The sequence below is a fragment of the Adelges cooleyi genome, unplaced genomic scaffold (genome assembly GCF_023614345.1).
Source record: "Adelges cooleyi isolate 19-005CV unplaced genomic scaffold, UGA_ACOO_1.1 ACOO_flye_CR_arks_rails_tigmint_CR_PRNA_651, whole genome shotgun sequence".
Classification (NCBI taxonomy): domain Eukaryota; kingdom Metazoa; phylum Arthropoda; class Insecta; order Hemiptera; family Adelgidae; genus Adelges; species Adelges cooleyi.
The window spans coordinates 6,043,162-6,062,270 of record NW_026096352.1 but is presented as its reverse complement, the minus strand read 5'-3'; the positions used below and the strand labels follow the sequence as shown (position 1 = coordinate 6,062,270).

Here is a 19,109-nt window from a genome sequence, read left to right as displayed (position 1 = left end):
TAACAATATGATGTGTACGGTTGTAATGTACACAGTACATAGGTATATTGTACATTGTACAGCGGAACGGAAGGACTGCCGTTTTTCTCGTTGTGAGGGGTTTTTTTTTAAATTTTTTTTTTTTTTTAATGTAAACGTTTCAGTGGGTTTGGCTTGACTTCTCATTGGTCGATCGAGGTCGGCCCCGGCAACGCGAACCCGCCGGCACAGGACTGCCTAACAAGCCAGCAGCCGGCGCCCGGCAGTGACTGTTTGCTACTCGACCCTAGTCGTTGCTCGTCCGTCTCGCACGTTCTCTCATCTTCTCGTTCATCAAACTCTTCGTTATAACCGTTTAGTGTAGGTACCGCCTAGGTATTATACTACTATATACACCCTACCAGCTAACTTTCGGTTATAGTAGCTATACACAAAGTGAACGCAAAAGAGAATTCAGTCAAAAGTGTTCCGACATGGTCGTTATGTTGTAAGTATAAAATGTATACATTATAATAACATGACTACTGCTGTATCGAAAATTTATAATAATAATTATTTTACAAATAGCGCATAATAATTGTAGTTATCTCGTAATCGTTCATTGCCGTCTGCCGGACTGTTGTCCTATCGGCTTGCACAGTATCTTTATAATTTTAATTTTATATTACTAGGTACGCTTACTGCCGGCCGTTGTAATTTGTACTTAGGTAAAAAAGAATTCTAAAAGGTAATTTTTTCAACCCCAATTTTCTAGCATAAAAACTTGACTGTTCTTAAGCCGTTTTGCTTGTTCCATTATAGGTATAGAGTTAGAACCAAATCACCGATTTTAGAAAGAGTGCATATGAATTTTTGAAGTAAACGACAAAATTTTGAATTCAAGTAAAAACAACATTGACAATAAACCAAATATTGAATATATTAAAGGATTTGAACAAATGTATTAATCTCTCGGTTTTGTTTTTTTCTCTATAATTAACTTGATCCGAGTAAAATGCATTCTGTGGAACTAAATATTATATTATATTTTCTACCTTATTAGAAATGTAGTAAAAACGTTTTCAATGTAAGCTGTAACGATATAATAAAGAAATAACTACTAATAAAGAATTCTCGTGATATATTATGCACACAATTATTGCTTTAAATTCAGATTTTCCGAAAAAATTGTCTTTACAAATCCTCACAATAAATAGAGGTAGGTAGGTATAATTTCCTCGTAAATTTTGTCGTGTGTGTCTTTTAATTGTATATAAAATATACCGTCGCTAGTCTGGCACAATTAAGAGATGTCTCGACAGGCCCAACACGAAGGGGTAAATATAATATATTATAAATTATAATTGAAGGATTTAAACTCATTTGAACATATTTTCGTAGCTTAATAAGAACTCAAAGAGAATTAAAAATAGTAGTTTAACTGAAATGCTATGAATTACTAATTGTAGCTACCTATATTCTGATGTTAAACATCAATACAATTTGTGGTCCATTAAACTAAAGTAATACTTTTTAAAACTCAAAACTCTAAAAATATAAATAGTATTGTTAACATGCATTACTTATGGTGTTGACGTTTATCAATCAATCAAAAAAAATTGACTAAACATGTTGACTGATCCATAATAATTAGTTTTGACATTTTTATTTATTGTTTTTGTATTTATTAGCATTTTAAAGTTTATGTAATAGCGGAAAATCTGTTGAGCGCACTGATATAAAAGCTTATCCAAAAAATAATAATCGTTAGGTAATCAAGGTTATTTAAATCAAATACAAAATTCCAAAGTAGGTAAAGCGCATACAAATTTCACTTAGAGCTTAACTTAATAAAAGCATATTATTTTATGCCCAATTTGTTTTTTAACTATAAAAAATGTGGAACTTTTTTTTAACTATTAGTAATATATATAATAGTTGTAATAGTCTATGGCGTCTATTGTCGGCCGTTCACTTGTCTGTACCTACGTAAATTTATTTTTGTGATTTTGATAACTTCGTTTTAGTAGATGTTACATGTAGTAGACGTGCTGCACATCCGTAACCAAAAATATACCTGCTTGTATTAAATAGTTAACATTACTCGAATAGTCGTTCTTCTTATAATAACATAGTATTACTTACTATCTACACTTAAAACACTCCTAAAAACCGACGAATTAAATATACATAACTTTTAAATAAACGGTAAAACTCACCGGAGAATAGGAAAAACAATTGCCTACCAATCTCTATTAGTTGGACAATTGTAGGTCATTAATTTCTATTAGTTTTCATATAAATTCAGCTTGTAGACTAATTTAACGCATTTAATATTTTATACTAAAACTTCCGTAAAACTAACAAATTAAAAACCTATATCATTGTTTCAATAGTCAATAGTTGGGTTATCATAAAAAATATTTTTTAATTTTTTAACATATCGGTAGATACTCTATATGTTTTATAGTGATTCAAATGAGATACGCATTTCCACTTAAAATTTTCTTAAGAGTTGCTATTTTGTAATTTTTGTTTGTGTTATTTTACAATATTATAAAATAACTTAATATTTTAGTATTTCCCAGAGCTTAAACAACTTTTTAGACTTAGTGGTAACGTCTATATTTAATGAACATTTTAAACTAAGATTAATTGCAATACAAATTTGATTGGTCGTTAACCAGTTTAAGATAATTACTTTTAAAGTTTAATGAATATGTATATGTATAAGTTACCAATAGTTTCAGAAGTTAATCAATGTCTGGAGAATACTAAGAAAGAAAAAATCGAAAATTGTATATTATTGTAAAATAGCATAAAAGAAAAGAAAAACTACAAAATTGCAATTATTTTAAGAGAAAATCAGTGTCTTATCCTTTATTAAATCACCCTGTATTATTTTTATAAAAAATTTTGAGAATAATGGGCATTATTTACAGCAGCACTGAATATTATTATTGTTGCGAAACAAAAATTGTATTATTTAGTTTAAATCGACTAATTTTTATCAATGAACTAATGAACATTAATACATTTTTTGTTTAGCAAACAAGAATACGATGATCATAGTATGAGTAATGAATACAGTTACTCTCGTGGTCGACCACCGACAGAATCTATTTCTCGCATCGCCGACTGGGATATCAACGACTCAATTATACCAAAGGTAAAGTACCATATTATATACGTTTTAATAATCATATTTCATAACGCTGCTTAACTCGGATTAATTAGGGTTTTTATACTGCCTGTAACTTTTAAGTATTGAGTATATATTCAATGTATACAATATATACTCAATGCTGTAAGCTATTCGGTTCATTATCTATTTTTTGTCACAATAAAAATCTACTGTTATTATTATTGTACACGCTCGTTTTAACTTCTTATTGTATTGTGAACAACAATAATTTATTATTACCTATAAAATACAGTATACATTATTATATATTATTAGGTATTGTACCTACTTATTATAGAAACCAATAAACGATTGTTACTGTCAATTAATTTAATTGGAAACCAAAAAGTTAAACTTTTTATCTTAGTCAATTTTTTACCAAGAAAAAAAATCGTTAACATTAATTAATTAATTTATAATGATAAAAGTAGAGCTTTAGGAGAAATTTTAAAATATAAGGATACATGTTTAGTATGTTAAAACTTACTAAAAGAAAATCTTAGCAAATTTGTATGATAATTTTTTTAAAAAATAGGTATATTTTTTAGGTATAATTATTTTTTCTCAGTTCAGGCAAAATAATTTGGCTGATAGCTTATTTTTACAAAAATATATTATTTTCATATATTATTATCTTATATGCTATCTTACGACATACATCATCCGTTTTTCCAACAAAACTAATAATTTTTGAAATGTTTTCTACTTTCCTTAACACATTTATACAATCTGCATTTTTTTAATGCAACAAATGCAATAATTAAAAGTTTTTGAATTGAGAAGATTACCCAGCGGCATGAATTCTTAACTTAAATTTGTTTCGTATTTGTTATTTATAAGATTCGGTTTATGCGAGATGACGACTGAGATTAGAGGGTTTTGATGGTGGATATTTTTTGTTTGTATTTTTTATATTTAGCTTAATATTTAAACTATATACTTATGTAATTAATAAGAAATTCTATCCACAATTATAACGCTTATACACGGATATAAATTAAATATAATCGCGACAATACCGACTTTTACAATTTTTCTTTTTTTAATTAAAATAAATAATAAAAAGTAAAAAACTATATTAACGGAAATAAAGGAACTGGAAATTGCGTGTAGGTATAAAACAAAATATACATTAATAAAACATTCTATGAAAGAATATATAACAGTCAAATGCTTAGCTATATTAAAAAATATATTGTATTATTTTAAAGGTGAGCAGTTTCAATCACTGGGAAGAATGGGCTGATGGCCATTGTCGCCTGGTGTACCCGTCGAATTGTGAGGAGGCCAAGAGACACGCTTCTGGATGGGCAATGAGGAATACAAACAATCACAATGTGCACATCTTGAAGAAATCTTGTCTAGGTGTCCTCCTGTGTTCTAGAAGGTGCGTACTACCAAATGGCGATACAGTCCACCTAAGACCAGCCATATGCGACAAGGCCAGGAAAAAGCAACAAGGTATGTTTCATACATTTAAAAACAATAAACATTTTAACTCATAATATTATTGTGAACTGGCAAACATATTAAAACAATTAATCTAAACAGGTTAGCTCAGACAACAAAGATTTTTATATTATTTTTAAAAACAATATAAAAATATTTCTTATACAAATGCTCTTACATTAAAAATAAACCACACCAATGGACTCGTCCGATTTCCGCCAAATTTTTTTTTGAAGATCGAAAATTGTTTTATACCTACACATTTTATATTCCAATGCATGTTATGAATATTTTATTTTAATTATTATTATTGTCATGTTTTATGTTACCTGATAATAGTTTTCGTATGGTATGAAATAACATGTGAGAATTAAGATAATATGTGATATAACATAATGAGTATAATTATAGTACCTAAGAGAATTGCATAGTGTGTAGTATAGTACTATGTCATATGTATTTAAATTACCTAACATAGAAAATAATAATAATTTTTGTGGTTGGATTTGTAGGTAAACCCTGTCCAAACCGCCAATGCAGTGGGCACTTGGAAATAATGCCCTGTCGTGGACACTGTGGCTACCCGGTCACTCATTTCTGGAGACACACCGAACATGCCATTTTTTTTCAAGCAAAAGGTGTGCATGATCATTTAAGGCCGGAAGCCAAATCAACTTCAGAAGCCCGGAGAAGTTTAAAAATCAGGAACTTTGGTATGTTAGTGTCAAGAGATGTTTCATTCAACAACGGCAAGGTAAGATGAAAAAAATTGTCTTAAAAATAAAATAACAAATTTTAAATATATGTACAACTATAAAAAGCTTAAGTTTAGTATAATATAATTACTAGTTTTATTGTTAAAATAAATTGAATGGTAACGATAGTTGCTTAGATATAGATAACAATTTTTGTTTTTTATCTAATACAGTGTACAAAAACATCCAAGACAGACATTCCCACTTCTACTAAATACTTGAAATAAAAATAATTTCACCGAGAAGTCAATTAATAGAGTAGGTACCATGTGGTGTGGAAATTATATCAGTGGCTTGCTACCTACTTTGGCTAAAAACGTTCAATGTTAATATATCGTGAAAATTACACAGCCAACAAAATGTCTAAGTACCTGTTAAGTTAGGCGCACAAAGAAAAACACCATAGTAAAATCAAATTGCGACGATTCTCAGAAAGAAAGAGTAATTATTATAGTAATAATAAAAGAACAACTAATTTTTGTATCGTATAGATTTTAATATTGTTTTCTTTGATACTTATTTAACTACAACCACTTTACTAATTACCGCTATAACCTGTCAAAAGATTGAGTATAGATTTTTTTTATTGTAAATGCAATATATGCAAATATGTAATATAATGAATATTTAATTTAAACTTAATACAAAGACGTTATTCTGAAAAAGTATTGACAACAAATTTGGTACTAACAGTAATCTCAAATATGTATAAAATAATTTTGAAAAAAGCTATAGGTATAATAAAAAATACTTACTACTGATTTAAAATTGAAATTTTGATCATTTTTATGTTGTCTTTAGAATTATCTTCAATTAGGTTTATCTAACGTTATTTTAATTCAGTTAATCGAATAGGTAATAACTGTTCTAACTCTCAAATAATTCCCGCCGCTAGCACGAACTCTTTTTATTAAAAAAAAAAACAATATACAATCAATATATTTGAGGGAGAAAAAAGAATTCCTTAAAAAAAAATACAAGTTTAACTTACTTAATCGAACAGACGACGCTGTTCACTGGAAAAGCTGACCAACAAAGCTAATTTAGATTTATATTTACGGTAAAATTGATCGATGTACCTATTTATTTATATAATATGTGTAATAAGAAATTGCATGAGTATTATAAGTCATGGCGCGTCCATGCTAATAGGTACTACTGCGACATTGCTATAACAGTACTTATACCGTACACTATGAATCCCTCTACAGGAATAATATATTATTAATTATTAAATATATCAAAATCGTTCATCAATGTAACGCCCGGTGGACATCAACACACACACGATTCAAATGCCGCGAGGCAATAAAACAAATTATTATAATAATACGGGAAACAACACAACAGTTTTATATTGTACCTGTGTACTGTCTATATGTATATTCACTGTACCTATTACTTTATTGACAAACAATGTTAGTATCGATGGTACGACCGAACATATACATTTTGTAGTTGTAAAATTATCATGGAACGTCGATACTCATCTGTACACTACAGGAGTAAATAATTCATACATTTTTTTTATTAAACCGTAGTTGAATATTCTTGTATCTGTTGACTGTCTTGAGGTTAAAACATAAAATCATTATCTTGTAACAAACAAGACGAACGTTGGAATAATATTCCTTTTTTTTTTAACGGGCATTATTACTATTATATTTTTTATTAACCGTTTCGATATGGAACTGAAAAGGTACTGAGGTTCGAATTTCGATCATAGACAAATGACAATGTATAACGATGAATCACATTATAAATGATATGGGAGAGAGACAGAGCTAATTTAGCCGAACTGGTTAGGACATTCCCTAACTTGATCTGTCTCTATCACACACATCTTGCTAAAATAATTTGTTTTCCTTGCACGGTCCATTTAGTAAAATGTCTATAGGTTCGATAATGATTTTTATTTTCATTGAGTGATTTTATTATTTTTTTGTGTCCAGACCCACGATAACTTTTTAACCCCTGTGCCGATTTTTTAATAAAAATAGTCTATAGGTACTTTGATCTAACGCCAAAAGTACTTTGTACGATCAAAATTCTCGCTTTTATTTTCGAAAGAGAAAACACACTAAACGAATTGATACACTTGTTTGTCAATTACAGCACGCTTACCTATTGTGAACAGAACGTTGTTACGCGATTTTTTATTCCAATTTATTTGATTTACTTCTTGAAACTACAACAGATACATCGATTAGTAGATACATACTATTATATGATATATATATTTGTATATAATGTCATAATAAGGTATGAAAATAAATAGGGAGAGGGACTAGAAAAAAAATTCACTTAAATAACATAAAATCATTAGTCATAGAGTTAAAGTTTACACAATAAAAAATATAATGCTATACCTAATACACTTTTAATGCATACAATTTAAGTACTCTATATGACGTGATATGTTACACGAAAATGCACACAACAATAAACATGCATTAACATAAAAGAATATAAAAGTCCACGAATGTAATATAAACATCTTAAAAAATATCTTCTATGCTGGTTATTCACATTTTTAAGTTCTGTTTTTTTTTGTAAATAAATCATTAGCTTACAAAATACCAAAAGTCTATTTTTGAAAGAAAAAAAACTTAAACAAATAACTTTGTTTTTTTAATTTACTAACGCTTATAACCGTCAACACATTTTGTTATGTAAAACTTAACATCTCACACGTTTAATCGCCAGTCGCTGTAGTCTACCGCAAAGGGGGTTACCTTGTTTGTTTTTTCTGTGTAAGTAATCGACACAGCTCGCCATTATCGGACCGGAATAAGCTCATGTTATTATTAAGCTTTTTGTACGGTTTATTCGAAGTTTTACGAGCATATGCAAAACCAGTGTAGAAGGAGTACAGGTCGATTTTTGTTTAAAAGTGTAGCACATATTACATGTACATATTATACGGTACAAAGTTTATACTTGTATAAGTATTATGTCGTTGTTTATAATTATCATACCCTCCATGGCGTTTGTCGTAACACGATTATTGTTGTAAGCGTTACATCTTACAATCACTTAAAATTATAACACACTTATGCCAACGTTATAAACTAGTGAGAATTGAAAAGTGCGCAGAATGAACGATTTTCGGAAGCCGAATCCTTTTAATCGTTTTCGGCCGTTAAACTTTTTGATACACCCACTTAGCCCTATATAATATTACAGTTACAAAACCTCTTAAATGTAAATACCGTACTACACCATGAACCAACGCTACAGTTACGGTAAAACAAGTTTCAAAAGTGATTAAACCTAATTATTTGCTTACAGCAAAATGTTAGTGCAAAATATTATATTCTTTAAAATGCGAATAAAAAAAATACTAATTAAAACACACAATTATTATAACCATACGTTATCATTTTAGACCAGACCTGTTGAATATCATTGGGTTGCTTGAATACTTTGAATGATTTTATTGCGATTATGTCTATAACAACTGTGAATAAGTGTGGTGTAAGTCGATTTCAGTGATTTTACAGGTTTTTTTTTTTTGAGCAATTTCAAGTTTGAAATAAACCACTTGAGTACCTCTAAGATATTTATCAATATAAGAGGATCATAAAAAAATGTAATGTTTTTAATGAAATCCTGATTTATGGCAGCTGGTTAAAGTTTAAAATCGCTCCCCTGTAAAATCACTGGAATCGACTTACACACTTATTCACAGTTGTTACAGATATTATGTGCTATTTAAATTGAACTAATAACGACCTAATCGTCAGTATACATCAGTCGCCAGTTATTGTATACGATTCGAATTAGTTAAAAATTAATAACTCCATTTATAAATACGCTTAATTGTGTTGAGCAAGGAGGACTGAGATGTTAAATATTATAATAATATGTATTTTACATGGAAACATATAAATTAAACGACTATAGTATATACGTATAATTAATATCTAGTTGTTTAGCCCTACCCGAGCCACAAATATACTATACAGATTATAATTATTAAATCGGTTTTGCATTGTCTTCGGGAAAAATTAATACCTTTAATTGTAGGTTTTCATTGATAATAAACGCTCTGTGGCACACACTCAAAAACCGCCTAGTCGGTTGCCCATGAATCATAAAATATATAATATTATATTATGAATATGAATGACTGTAGAGCTGTTTTCTACACGGACAATATAGCATAAATACTATAGTATAACATACTTATAAATTGTAATTTGTAGGTCAAGTTGTAAACAAAAAGTCTCAGATTTCTCTGCTGATCACTAGGTATATAAATTAAACCTAAGGCATTATGTGCACGACAGGTTCGTTGATATATTACAATTATATTGAACACGATTTTCACATATTTCAAAATCTAGATTTCGATCGTTCAAATTATATAGTTATAAATAACGCGCTTTATTTACTTTATTTGTCAATGAATAAATTATAGCTTTTAATTATTTATGGTCCATCTTTAGTCACTATTTAAGTGTACGATTTCAAACAATTGATAGTATTTAGTTATTTTATAATTAAAAAATTATAATATGTAAAGTACTCTATGATATTATTTGTTTCACGCAAAATTTACCACGTCTTGTGGTTTTAAATCTACTGTGTGTAAAATAAATAGTATGTACAAACGTATAATCAAATTAAAACAATTTTTAAGCTCCGCATCTAAGTTAAAATATTTTATATTTTATTCATCATCATGTAGCTTAACGGGCCATGAAGGCCCAACGCTGCCATCATGAGATGGTTTCTTGACGAATTCGCTTGGCGGTTCCTTTTCACCGAACGATTGCTCGCCCAGCAAACGGAGCGCCTTATATTTTATTCAACTAGGTAGAAACTAAGAACCCAATTTTATGGACATAAATGTCCAATTAATGGACAATTATGTACATAAATGATAATATATTTAGTTTAAGAACAATGGTATCATTCAACCGACTTTAAAGTAAAAATGCATAATTAAGCATTATAAGAATAGGTTTTTTAAAAATTTTGATTTACATAATAAGTTTAATCTTGATATTAATAACTATTGATTAGAAAAAAAAAACAACGATAACCTTCGTCCTATGATGGCTAGTGTAATTATAGAATTTTCGATTATAGCGTTTAACAATCTAATTAAAAAATGTGTATATAGTATGTAAAAATAACCTACAATCTTACAAACAAGAAAAAATATAATACTTGTTTAAGTATTGATTTTATAATTACTATTTCCAAAATAAATTAATATTAGCCATTAACGCATTCTTTATAATTTAATAAATTGTAACCATTCAAAATAATTATAAAAATTGGTTTTTTAAAAACTTATGTGAATTGTATTATACATTTTAAATTTTATTTCAGACTTCAACTTCAAGGAAACAAAAGTCAGTAAACACTCGTAAGAACTATTTAAGTGTTCAACCCGCCCAAGTAGTTCCTGATAATCAAAATATAAGTAAGTCTATATACCTAATTAAAACTCAAATAATGTCTTTCAGTTATAACTTATAAGTAAAATGTAAATAAGTTATAACATCATTAAATGTCTCGTTATAAATATTAAAGTTACAAGATAGGAATTCTCATTAAAATATAAACCAAAAAATATTTCTTAATTATATTTAAAAATTATTTATCAATTAAAAATTTTAATCAATATTTCTGCAAAAAGAATCATATTTTTTTCTTTTTGGTATACCACTAAAATAATAATTATTACCGTTTTATATGGTGATTTTTTTATTTTTAATAATTTTTGAACATATTTAAATTAAAAAAAAAACATTTTTCAGCTCCTATCACAAGATATAAGAATCAACTATTAGACTTAAGAAGTATCCAAATAGTTACTTCCAAGCCAAATTAGGTGTAATCCAAATAAAAATATATTAAATTGGTTCACTGACTTTTCTACTTGGTTCACTTGATTTTCTATTTCCTATTTAATTATTACCAGTTTAAAAAAAAATTAATAAAAAATAGTAGAAATAAAATTCTGAACGAAAAAAAAATACAAAATTAAAATTTTTCATTTAGTTTTAATCGATTTTCCAACAAATATTTTTTATTCAGATAAATACCGCAAGTACCTAAATTGTATCCAAAATGAGTGTTATGAGGCTAGAACGGTCGATCGCCTTTTAATTTGTGTATAGCTCTGATATTTTTTCGGTGGAAATATTAAGATCATTGTTTTGCTTTAAAATCAGATTACAATAATGTTTAATTATTTCAGTTACTCGACAAACTTGCTCAGCTAAAATAGTCAATTCTAATAATCGCATACCTATTTTGCCACTATTGAAAAACGAATTTTAACCATTATGTTTTGTTTTCCAGACCCTAACTGTTCGTGTTTACCACACTGCTGTGTTTGTAACCGCCTCGAGCTACCCGCAACGACCGCCGACACGGGGATGCCGCAACCGTACGCTTTTGGCGGCGACATCTGGTCGTCGGGTATGCAACAATTCACCCATTTACCGCCGCCCGCCGACCCGTCGCCCATCGACGATTTTGCTGCCGCTTTGGGTCCCGAGGCGTTCGGTCAGCCACAGCCGTGCGCCGCTCTGGCCAACGATGTGTTCCAAGACGGCCACGACCCGTCGTCGTACACCAACAAGTCACCTACCACTATGCTGGACCTGGGCAGCGGCACAATACACCACAACAAGAGCCCCGTCCCCGTGCCGTCGTCGCACTGTGACGATTCTGCCGGATGGCAGCACTACAGCCAGCAATACCAGTGTTATCAGCCGGCTGACAACGATTACCGTCACCACCATCACCACCATCACCATCACCATCATAACCAATTCGACCATCACGACCAGCAGTACGTGATCAAGACAGAAGATACCAGCATTTCGAGCAGTGACGGCGGCGGTGGCATCGGCCACGAATCCTTGGACCTCATGTACCCCGTGTCGCAGGAGATGGACTACTATGCCGCGGTACCGGAACCATCATCCAAGGGCGGTGCCGATGATGTCGGTTTGGCCAGCCCAATCGACTTCATCGGGGCAAACGCCGACGCGCTGACCGACGCGTCTGTTGACTTCATGGTGTTGGATCCCTCGAAAATGTTAAACAACAACAATAATGACTATTACATGGACCCTTATTGCGCCGGTATCGCCGTCGAGTCTTCCAGCGACTATAGCGACTTTTCGCTGAATTGGTCTCAGTAAAATGTATTAAAAGCGTTATTCTTTAATCTTTTGTGTATTTTAATTTTTATAGCTTTCTGATTATATATATATATATATATATATATATATATATATATTCGTGTATATTTATGTATTTAAATACCTCGTTTGTAGTTTTTTAATTTAGGTATAAATTTTTTTTTTTGACTACCTGTATATTACTATGTTTAAATGACTTTTATAAACTTGACATAAAAGTATGTTTTTAGATCTCCCTTTTGTATTATAATTGTTCCGCTAAATAATATTCACGTGTTTAAATTAAATTGAATTTTATATATGATTTACTGTATATTTTAGTGTCTATTCACTCTGTACTATTTGAAAGGGTTGAAAATCTACGTGGAAAACTTAAATAACTGACGAGATAATATCTACACAGGGCAAGATAATGAGGGTAGACGATTTTGATCAATGTTTAGCTAAGAAGTTCCATTAACCTAATGAATAATTCCTTCGGCTAGCATAAATAATTCAACTGCCAACGAATGATGTCTTATGGATGTACATAATATGTATAAAAAATGCATTAAAGCGAGATAGGTAATTTTCATCACTTGAAGCTTTTAAGGTAATACAAAAATATGTATAAAGGATTAAAATTTTGAACATCAGTGGTGCAGCTAGAATTTTTGAAACCCCAGACAAGAACACTATAAATGGTTCCCGACCCTCATATATCTATTTAGGTAAGTGCTTTTTATAATTTGTATCTAAAACAAATCTATTATTCGGCTAGGTACCTAGGTAAGTAAAAACTGAAAAAAGACATAATAAATATGTACCTAATCACATCATCACATGTGATCTCTCAATTTTAGTACCTTATAATTCTGAAATTCTTTGTCGATACTTCACAGTGGCGTAATTAGGAATTTGTCTTAGGGGGGGATAGACATTTTTGTACACACAAAAATACAAACTACTTAATTTTCAAGTACATTTATTTTGTTTGTAATATAATATAATATAATGTACATAGCTCTTTTTTTGTAATAAACATAACAGTATGTAACTAACAATAATGTACATAACTCATTGATAGTATCTTGTGCGAGATCAATGGCTTCTTTTAAGTCAATTTTGGTTTTTTGTAATTATTTACATAACGGTAAGCCAAATGAAAACATTAGCTAAAAAATACATCAGGTAATTGCAATAGACTTAAGATACCTTCTTTTTAATTAAAAATTTTGTTTTTACCTGAACAATATTAACTGAAATTAGGAATTCAGAGTCCATTGATTTTAGAATTATTGATGCATCCGTAGCAGACGAATCCTTCCAATCTGATATTCATTCTAAAGCTTCTACTACAAACTTAAAAAGCTCAATGAAATCATGAATCGCATCGTATCTTTGCACCTATCGAGTTGCAAATAGCCTTTTTAATGTTTTTATTTTTTGATCAACATTACTGTTTTCGATAGTAGATAATAACACATGATTTCGTTTGGGAGTATTGAAAAAATTGTATAATTTTTCAACAATACCTAAACAATTTCGTATTGCTTTTATATTGCTTGTTTTACAAAATAAACCAAATTACCAAAAATTGGAGTGATGAAACAAAATATAAAACGATAAAGATACTTACCTCATTACAATCTTCTTTATTTTCAATAGAACGATTTTTTTTGAAAAATATGAAAAAAGTGTACTTCTAGTATTTTTACATTTTTTTCTTTTTCCTTCCATTTTTAGACTTATAAAAAAAATTGTCTTCTCTATGACACAACTATATAATAAAATAACTTAAGTCTAAAATCGTGTACCTAGTTGACTTACTATGATTCACGTATCACAATTCACAACTATATTTTAATACACTATACAGTATACATAATATAGTGAAAACTGTTGTCAACTATTATCCAGTTGCTCACACTGCTGATTGTAATTTGTTACCACTGACCACATGCTTAATCTTAATGCCCACATACCGTTTATCGAATGAGACAAAAAGTTGTTAGGAAAATTCCGATAACGTGTATAAATCCATCAGTTATTTTCAGAGCATTTACACAAGTATAATATTGTTGGATTATTGACGTACATTATACGACGACATTGTTGATGTGCATCGTCGCTCCGCAATAAAAAAAACTCAATCGACTGCTATTATTTTAGTTATATTTATAAACTATAGGAGATAGGAGTACATAGGAGATTCGGGGTTTTACTATAATAATGTTAAATAAGTACATAAATATTTTGTTGAGCCTATGGCCAGTAAAAAAAAAAGGTCATGGGGGGGGATACGACACCCTAATCCCCCCCCCCCGTAACTACGCCACTGATACTTCACACAAGCTCTGCTAAACTTATTAGAGGGGCGATAAAAATTGAAATACTAAAAAATATGTATACATATTGCACTCATCTATGAATCAATAGGTTATAGTGCTTAATTGTATTCATACAGGTTCAGGTGCGTAAAGGGTATGTAGATATGGATATCAGTAGATATTAAAAAACCAACACAGTGACGTCAGAGCTATTACAAATTCAGACCCTTTCAAAACTCTTAGTTTCCACAGAATTTAGGTATAAAGTAATAACGTTACTTGCCTAACACTTTAACTACAATCATCTTTTTTTTTTTATTGAAGAAAACAAAAAAACTTAACTATGTATAAATTTTAAATAAATAATTTATTGTCAGTAAATATTTCATGCTTAAATTTAACAGTTTTTACAATCTATTGTTCCGCACCAATTCATTTTTTTAAAGTGATTTTTACCACTTTCAGTTGTAAAAATTTCTTTGATTTCTCTAACACCGTTATGTTTCCTTTTTTTTTTTTACCTGTGCAAAATAATTATTTTTAATAGTTGGGCCTAACTATAAACATTTGATCATCGGATCAATATCCCTATCAATCAGATATCATAAGTGGTTGGCAGCTACGACTTAAGTGGGTGTATCCACTATCGTGTAGCCACATAATATGAAATTTGAGTAAAGTACAAATAATTTTACCAGTACAACAGACTGGTTCTTAACAACATGCTTGTAGCAGTTCCACATGTCCGGACATGACAAGGCAAACAATAGATTTTTTAGGACTCAGACTCTTAAGAATCTTCAGTATTTCAATATCAAATAATTTAATGTAACACAAAACAAATAAATTTAACATGAAATGTATAAATTAAACGATAAAAATTTTAACATAATTTTATAAAACTTAATAATGTACACAATACATACAGTATTTATTTTTAATAAATGAAATAAATATTCTTCAGACCAGGGATTAAAAGCACTACCCAGCTAAATTTACACTATTTGTTATAACTACATTCAATTCAACTAGTTTTGATTAAAATTATTAATAAATTATTCTAATAACTTAACTGATTATAGTATTGTAAAAAATAGTCAATTAAAAACATTTTAAAGTTAAGTTTTTCATTTCTGAACACATTATAAACTATGTTTACTCAAATGAAACATTTATAATAATATGTTGTAGTTACAACAAATAATGTAAATTTTGACTTTGTAACATTTTCAATCCCTTCTTTAAATATTCATATAAAACTGTTTTTAAATAGTGTTGCAATTTTTATAATAGGATTTTCAGTTGTTCTTTTTTTGGTACTTTGTTAAGCAATAACCGTCCATCATAACTTAGAGAAGCTAATATCCACGAATTGGCAGTAGACCATTCGACACAGTACACAGAATCTTCGTGCTGATCACAAATCGCTATTACTTTGTCTTCAACAGACGTTTTTAATTTGATATCTTCGTTTTCAACAGCAGAAGAAGATATACCAAATAAGCGAGTTATCAATACTTGACCGTCACTAGACGCCGTTCCAATAAGTTCATCGTGCACAGGATTATACCTTCATTAAAAAAATCATTAAGACAAATTCACTTTAAGTAAAAGTTATAAAATATTTTGGTACCATTTATTATCAGCAAATTACAAACCTAAGAGACCAAATCCAATGAGAATGATCAGCACGAGTAATTATTGGTTGGTTTGTATTACGTACGTCCCAAAATTTGGAATATCCGTCATCTCCACAAGTGGCCATAATGTAATGGCGATTTGGATTAAAATCAAAATCTCTACATGATAGAAAACCGATTGTTTAACAAATATGATTTAACGCTTTGACATTATTAAAAATACAAAACTTACATTACCTAATAATTTGATTATGAGCTCCGTCTAAAGCCCAAGCTATTCTGGCTTGAGATCGCAAGTCCCAGGCTTTTATATTGCAATCATCGGCAGTAACAAACTGTAAGTTAACACTTTGAGGATTCCATTTGCCAGTGGCAAAACGAGGTTGTCCTGTAAATAAAAATATGTCTTAATACAAGCTGAATTTATTAAAAAAAAATAAATATTAATAAAACATTTTTTTTAAAAATATGTTAGCTATAGCTAATAATAGTGAAGCATGATTATTTATTGAGTCTTCAAATAGGTTTGAAATAGCGCAAATATTTGAAATGAAAAATACTGATAGTGTTGCCTAGCGTGGTTTATTTTGGTATTTGATTTTGTATAAAGCAAATTTTCGATTAGCCCCAGGCTAAAAACAAGTTAATTATTGTTATATAAATGTTAGAATTTATGTAGTTCAAATTTGTAACGAAGAAAGACATTATAAAATTAATTTTTGTTTAGCATACCTTTACCATCCAACGTTGCATTACATACAATTTTGACTCCGTTATCACCAACATCCCACATAATTACGTTATTGTCGACAACCGATGCCATGTAAGCTTCATTAGTCGGATGAAAAGTTGTCACCTTTCAAGTGTATGTAATATAAAGACAAAGTTATATTATTTTTTTTTTTAAACACATTATTGAAAACTAAAAAATTATTCAAATTAATTTATACCTTAACATCAGAGCCATACTTTTTAGTAGGAAAATCCACAACCTTTTCTAATTGACCTTCAGTTTCCGTTAACCGCCATAAAGTAGTACGTTTTTCACAATCGCTATCAATGTCAGCATAGCAAGTACATATTAATTGTTTGTCGGTAATCGAAGAGGTTAGAGACCATATTTCTCCACAACTGTGCTCATATACCTACAACCCAATAGAGTCGTACGTTTTTATTTATAATCCCATTTTGAAGTAAATAAAATTATAACTAACCAGTGAAGTTAAAGTATTAGAATCTTCTTGTAATTTTACTAAATGCACTTGATTGTTAGGTGTATTTAACGATTGTGTACCGATCAAAAAACTAACTTGTTCCGCATCAGCATGTTGAGAACACAATGATCTTGCCTAAAGTATGAAGTAATGGTTGTAAAAAACATTTTTAACTACAGAAATAAAATACAAATATTACTTGAAACTCGACTCCATAAATTAGAGGGCTAGTCATTGTACACAATTTTCAACAATTTTCTAACAATAAGTAATAAATATATTTAACAGGTAATAAAGTGTATGTGATTATGAAAAAAACTGTCTTAATGGAATTCCGTGTGAGAAAATTCCTTTTCTGAAAATTAAATTAATTTATTAAAAAATAAATTATCCAAAATGATCTTTCTTATCATTATTTATTATAAAGTTGTTGTGACTGTAGTATCAATTATCAAAAAAACCATGGTAATATCTATTATCTATAGAATTTGATTTGATAAGATTGCTCATAAATATTACTTATAAGCACGAATTTAGATACTTAATTGTAATGTTTACTTATAATATTATTATAAATATTAATATATACAAAAATATAATGTTAGCTAATAAATAAATAAATCACTCTAATTAGTTACTTATTAGCAAATAAATCACTACAAACAATAATCGAAATTGTATAGCTATCTTGTTGTTATCTGTTGGATTTCAAAATCTAACATTGTCAAACTGATCAGGATTTATTATCTTTCGAGAAAATTTGTTATTTATTAGAACCACCTAAGGAATCAGGTTTATATATATTTTTAATAACCTTTATTTGATTATTATTAAATAAATGTGATGGCTCAAAATTTAAGATATGAAGTTCATTATTTTACAGTATTGTGAATCATAGTAAATCATCAGTGGCGTCATTTGTCCCTCCTTCATTGACATTTGGCCAGTGTCCAGCCAGGTATATGTTAGTGACTGGCTAATTATGGCCTGCTGACTTGTGTTAATTATGAAACAATTATAGGCTAAGTTTAATATTTAATTATATTAACAATGCTTTTATCAATACATATTTATATTTTTACTATCTACAGTACCCATTGAAGCGATTATTTGAAAGTAATTTCTTCATCCAGCCTTTGTGAAATTTGTACTAATTTTTGTTTTAGATTTGCGAATTAGCTTATTCTACACTTTAATGACTGTTATAATACTATTGTTTTAATTTCTTTCCTCTAATATTGATTTAATCATAATTATTCCTATTTAAATACATCCTCAGGAAACGCTCTAACTAGGGGCTAGGGCTCCAAGCTCCTACTGAATCACCCCAGCAAGACCAGATTAACCACGGTTGAACTGTTTTGGATAGCACAAGACAGATAAGATTAGAATATAATTGCTAGCGTCTATTGTACGAAAAGAAAAAGA

The 19,109-nt window shown here is 29.4% G+C and overlaps 2 protein-coding genes across 2 annotated transcripts in view; one reads left to right on the top strand and one right to left on the bottom strand.

Annotated features, from left to right (window-relative positions):
- The first annotated feature begins 264 nt into the window (after window positions 1-264).
- Window positions 265-19,109, top strand: part of LOC126844345 (uncharacterized) — a 173,070-nt gene continuing 154,225 nt past the window's right edge. The window contains exons 1-5 of the mRNA XM_050582481.1: window positions 265-466; window positions 3,007-3,127; window positions 4,354-4,603; window positions 5,104-5,345; window positions 10,690-10,727. Coding sequence (XP_050438438.1) covers window positions 453-466; window positions 3,007-3,127; window positions 4,354-4,603; window positions 5,104-5,345; window positions 10,690-10,727 — 665 coding nt within the window. The 5' untranslated portion in view covers window positions 265-452. The remainder of the gene's footprint in view (window positions 467-3,006; window positions 3,128-4,353; window positions 4,604-5,103; window positions 5,346-10,689; window positions 10,728-19,109) is intronic.
- On the bottom strand, window positions 15,634-18,081 carry LOC126844351 (EARP-interacting protein homolog). The gene is made up of 7 exons (XM_050582494.1): window positions 17,881-18,081; window positions 17,682-17,816; window positions 17,418-17,612; window positions 17,200-17,323; window positions 16,705-16,855; window positions 16,486-16,626; window positions 15,634-16,397 (listed from the first exon to the last, which is right to left on the bottom strand). The coding sequence occupies exons 1-7, from the start codon at window positions 17,914-17,916 to the stop codon at window positions 16,112-16,114; spliced, it is 1,068 nt and encodes a 355-aa protein (XP_050438451.1). The 5' UTR covers window positions 17,917-18,081; the 3' UTR covers window positions 15,634-16,111.

Bases quoted from the DNA above. Each gene is read 5' to 3' on its own strand.
- LOC126844351 (XM_050582494.1), bottom strand. From the start codon at position 17,916: ATGACTAGCCCTCTAATTTATGGAGTCGAGTTTCAA. The intron at 17,817-17,880 runs GTAATATTTGTA...TTCATACTTTAG, and splicing joins TTTATGGAGTCGAGTTTCAA to GCAAGATCATTGTGTTCTCA. The intron at 17,613-17,681 runs GTTAGTTATAAT...ATTGGGTTGTAG, and splicing joins CTAATACTTTAACTTCACTG to GTATATGAGCACAGTTGTGG.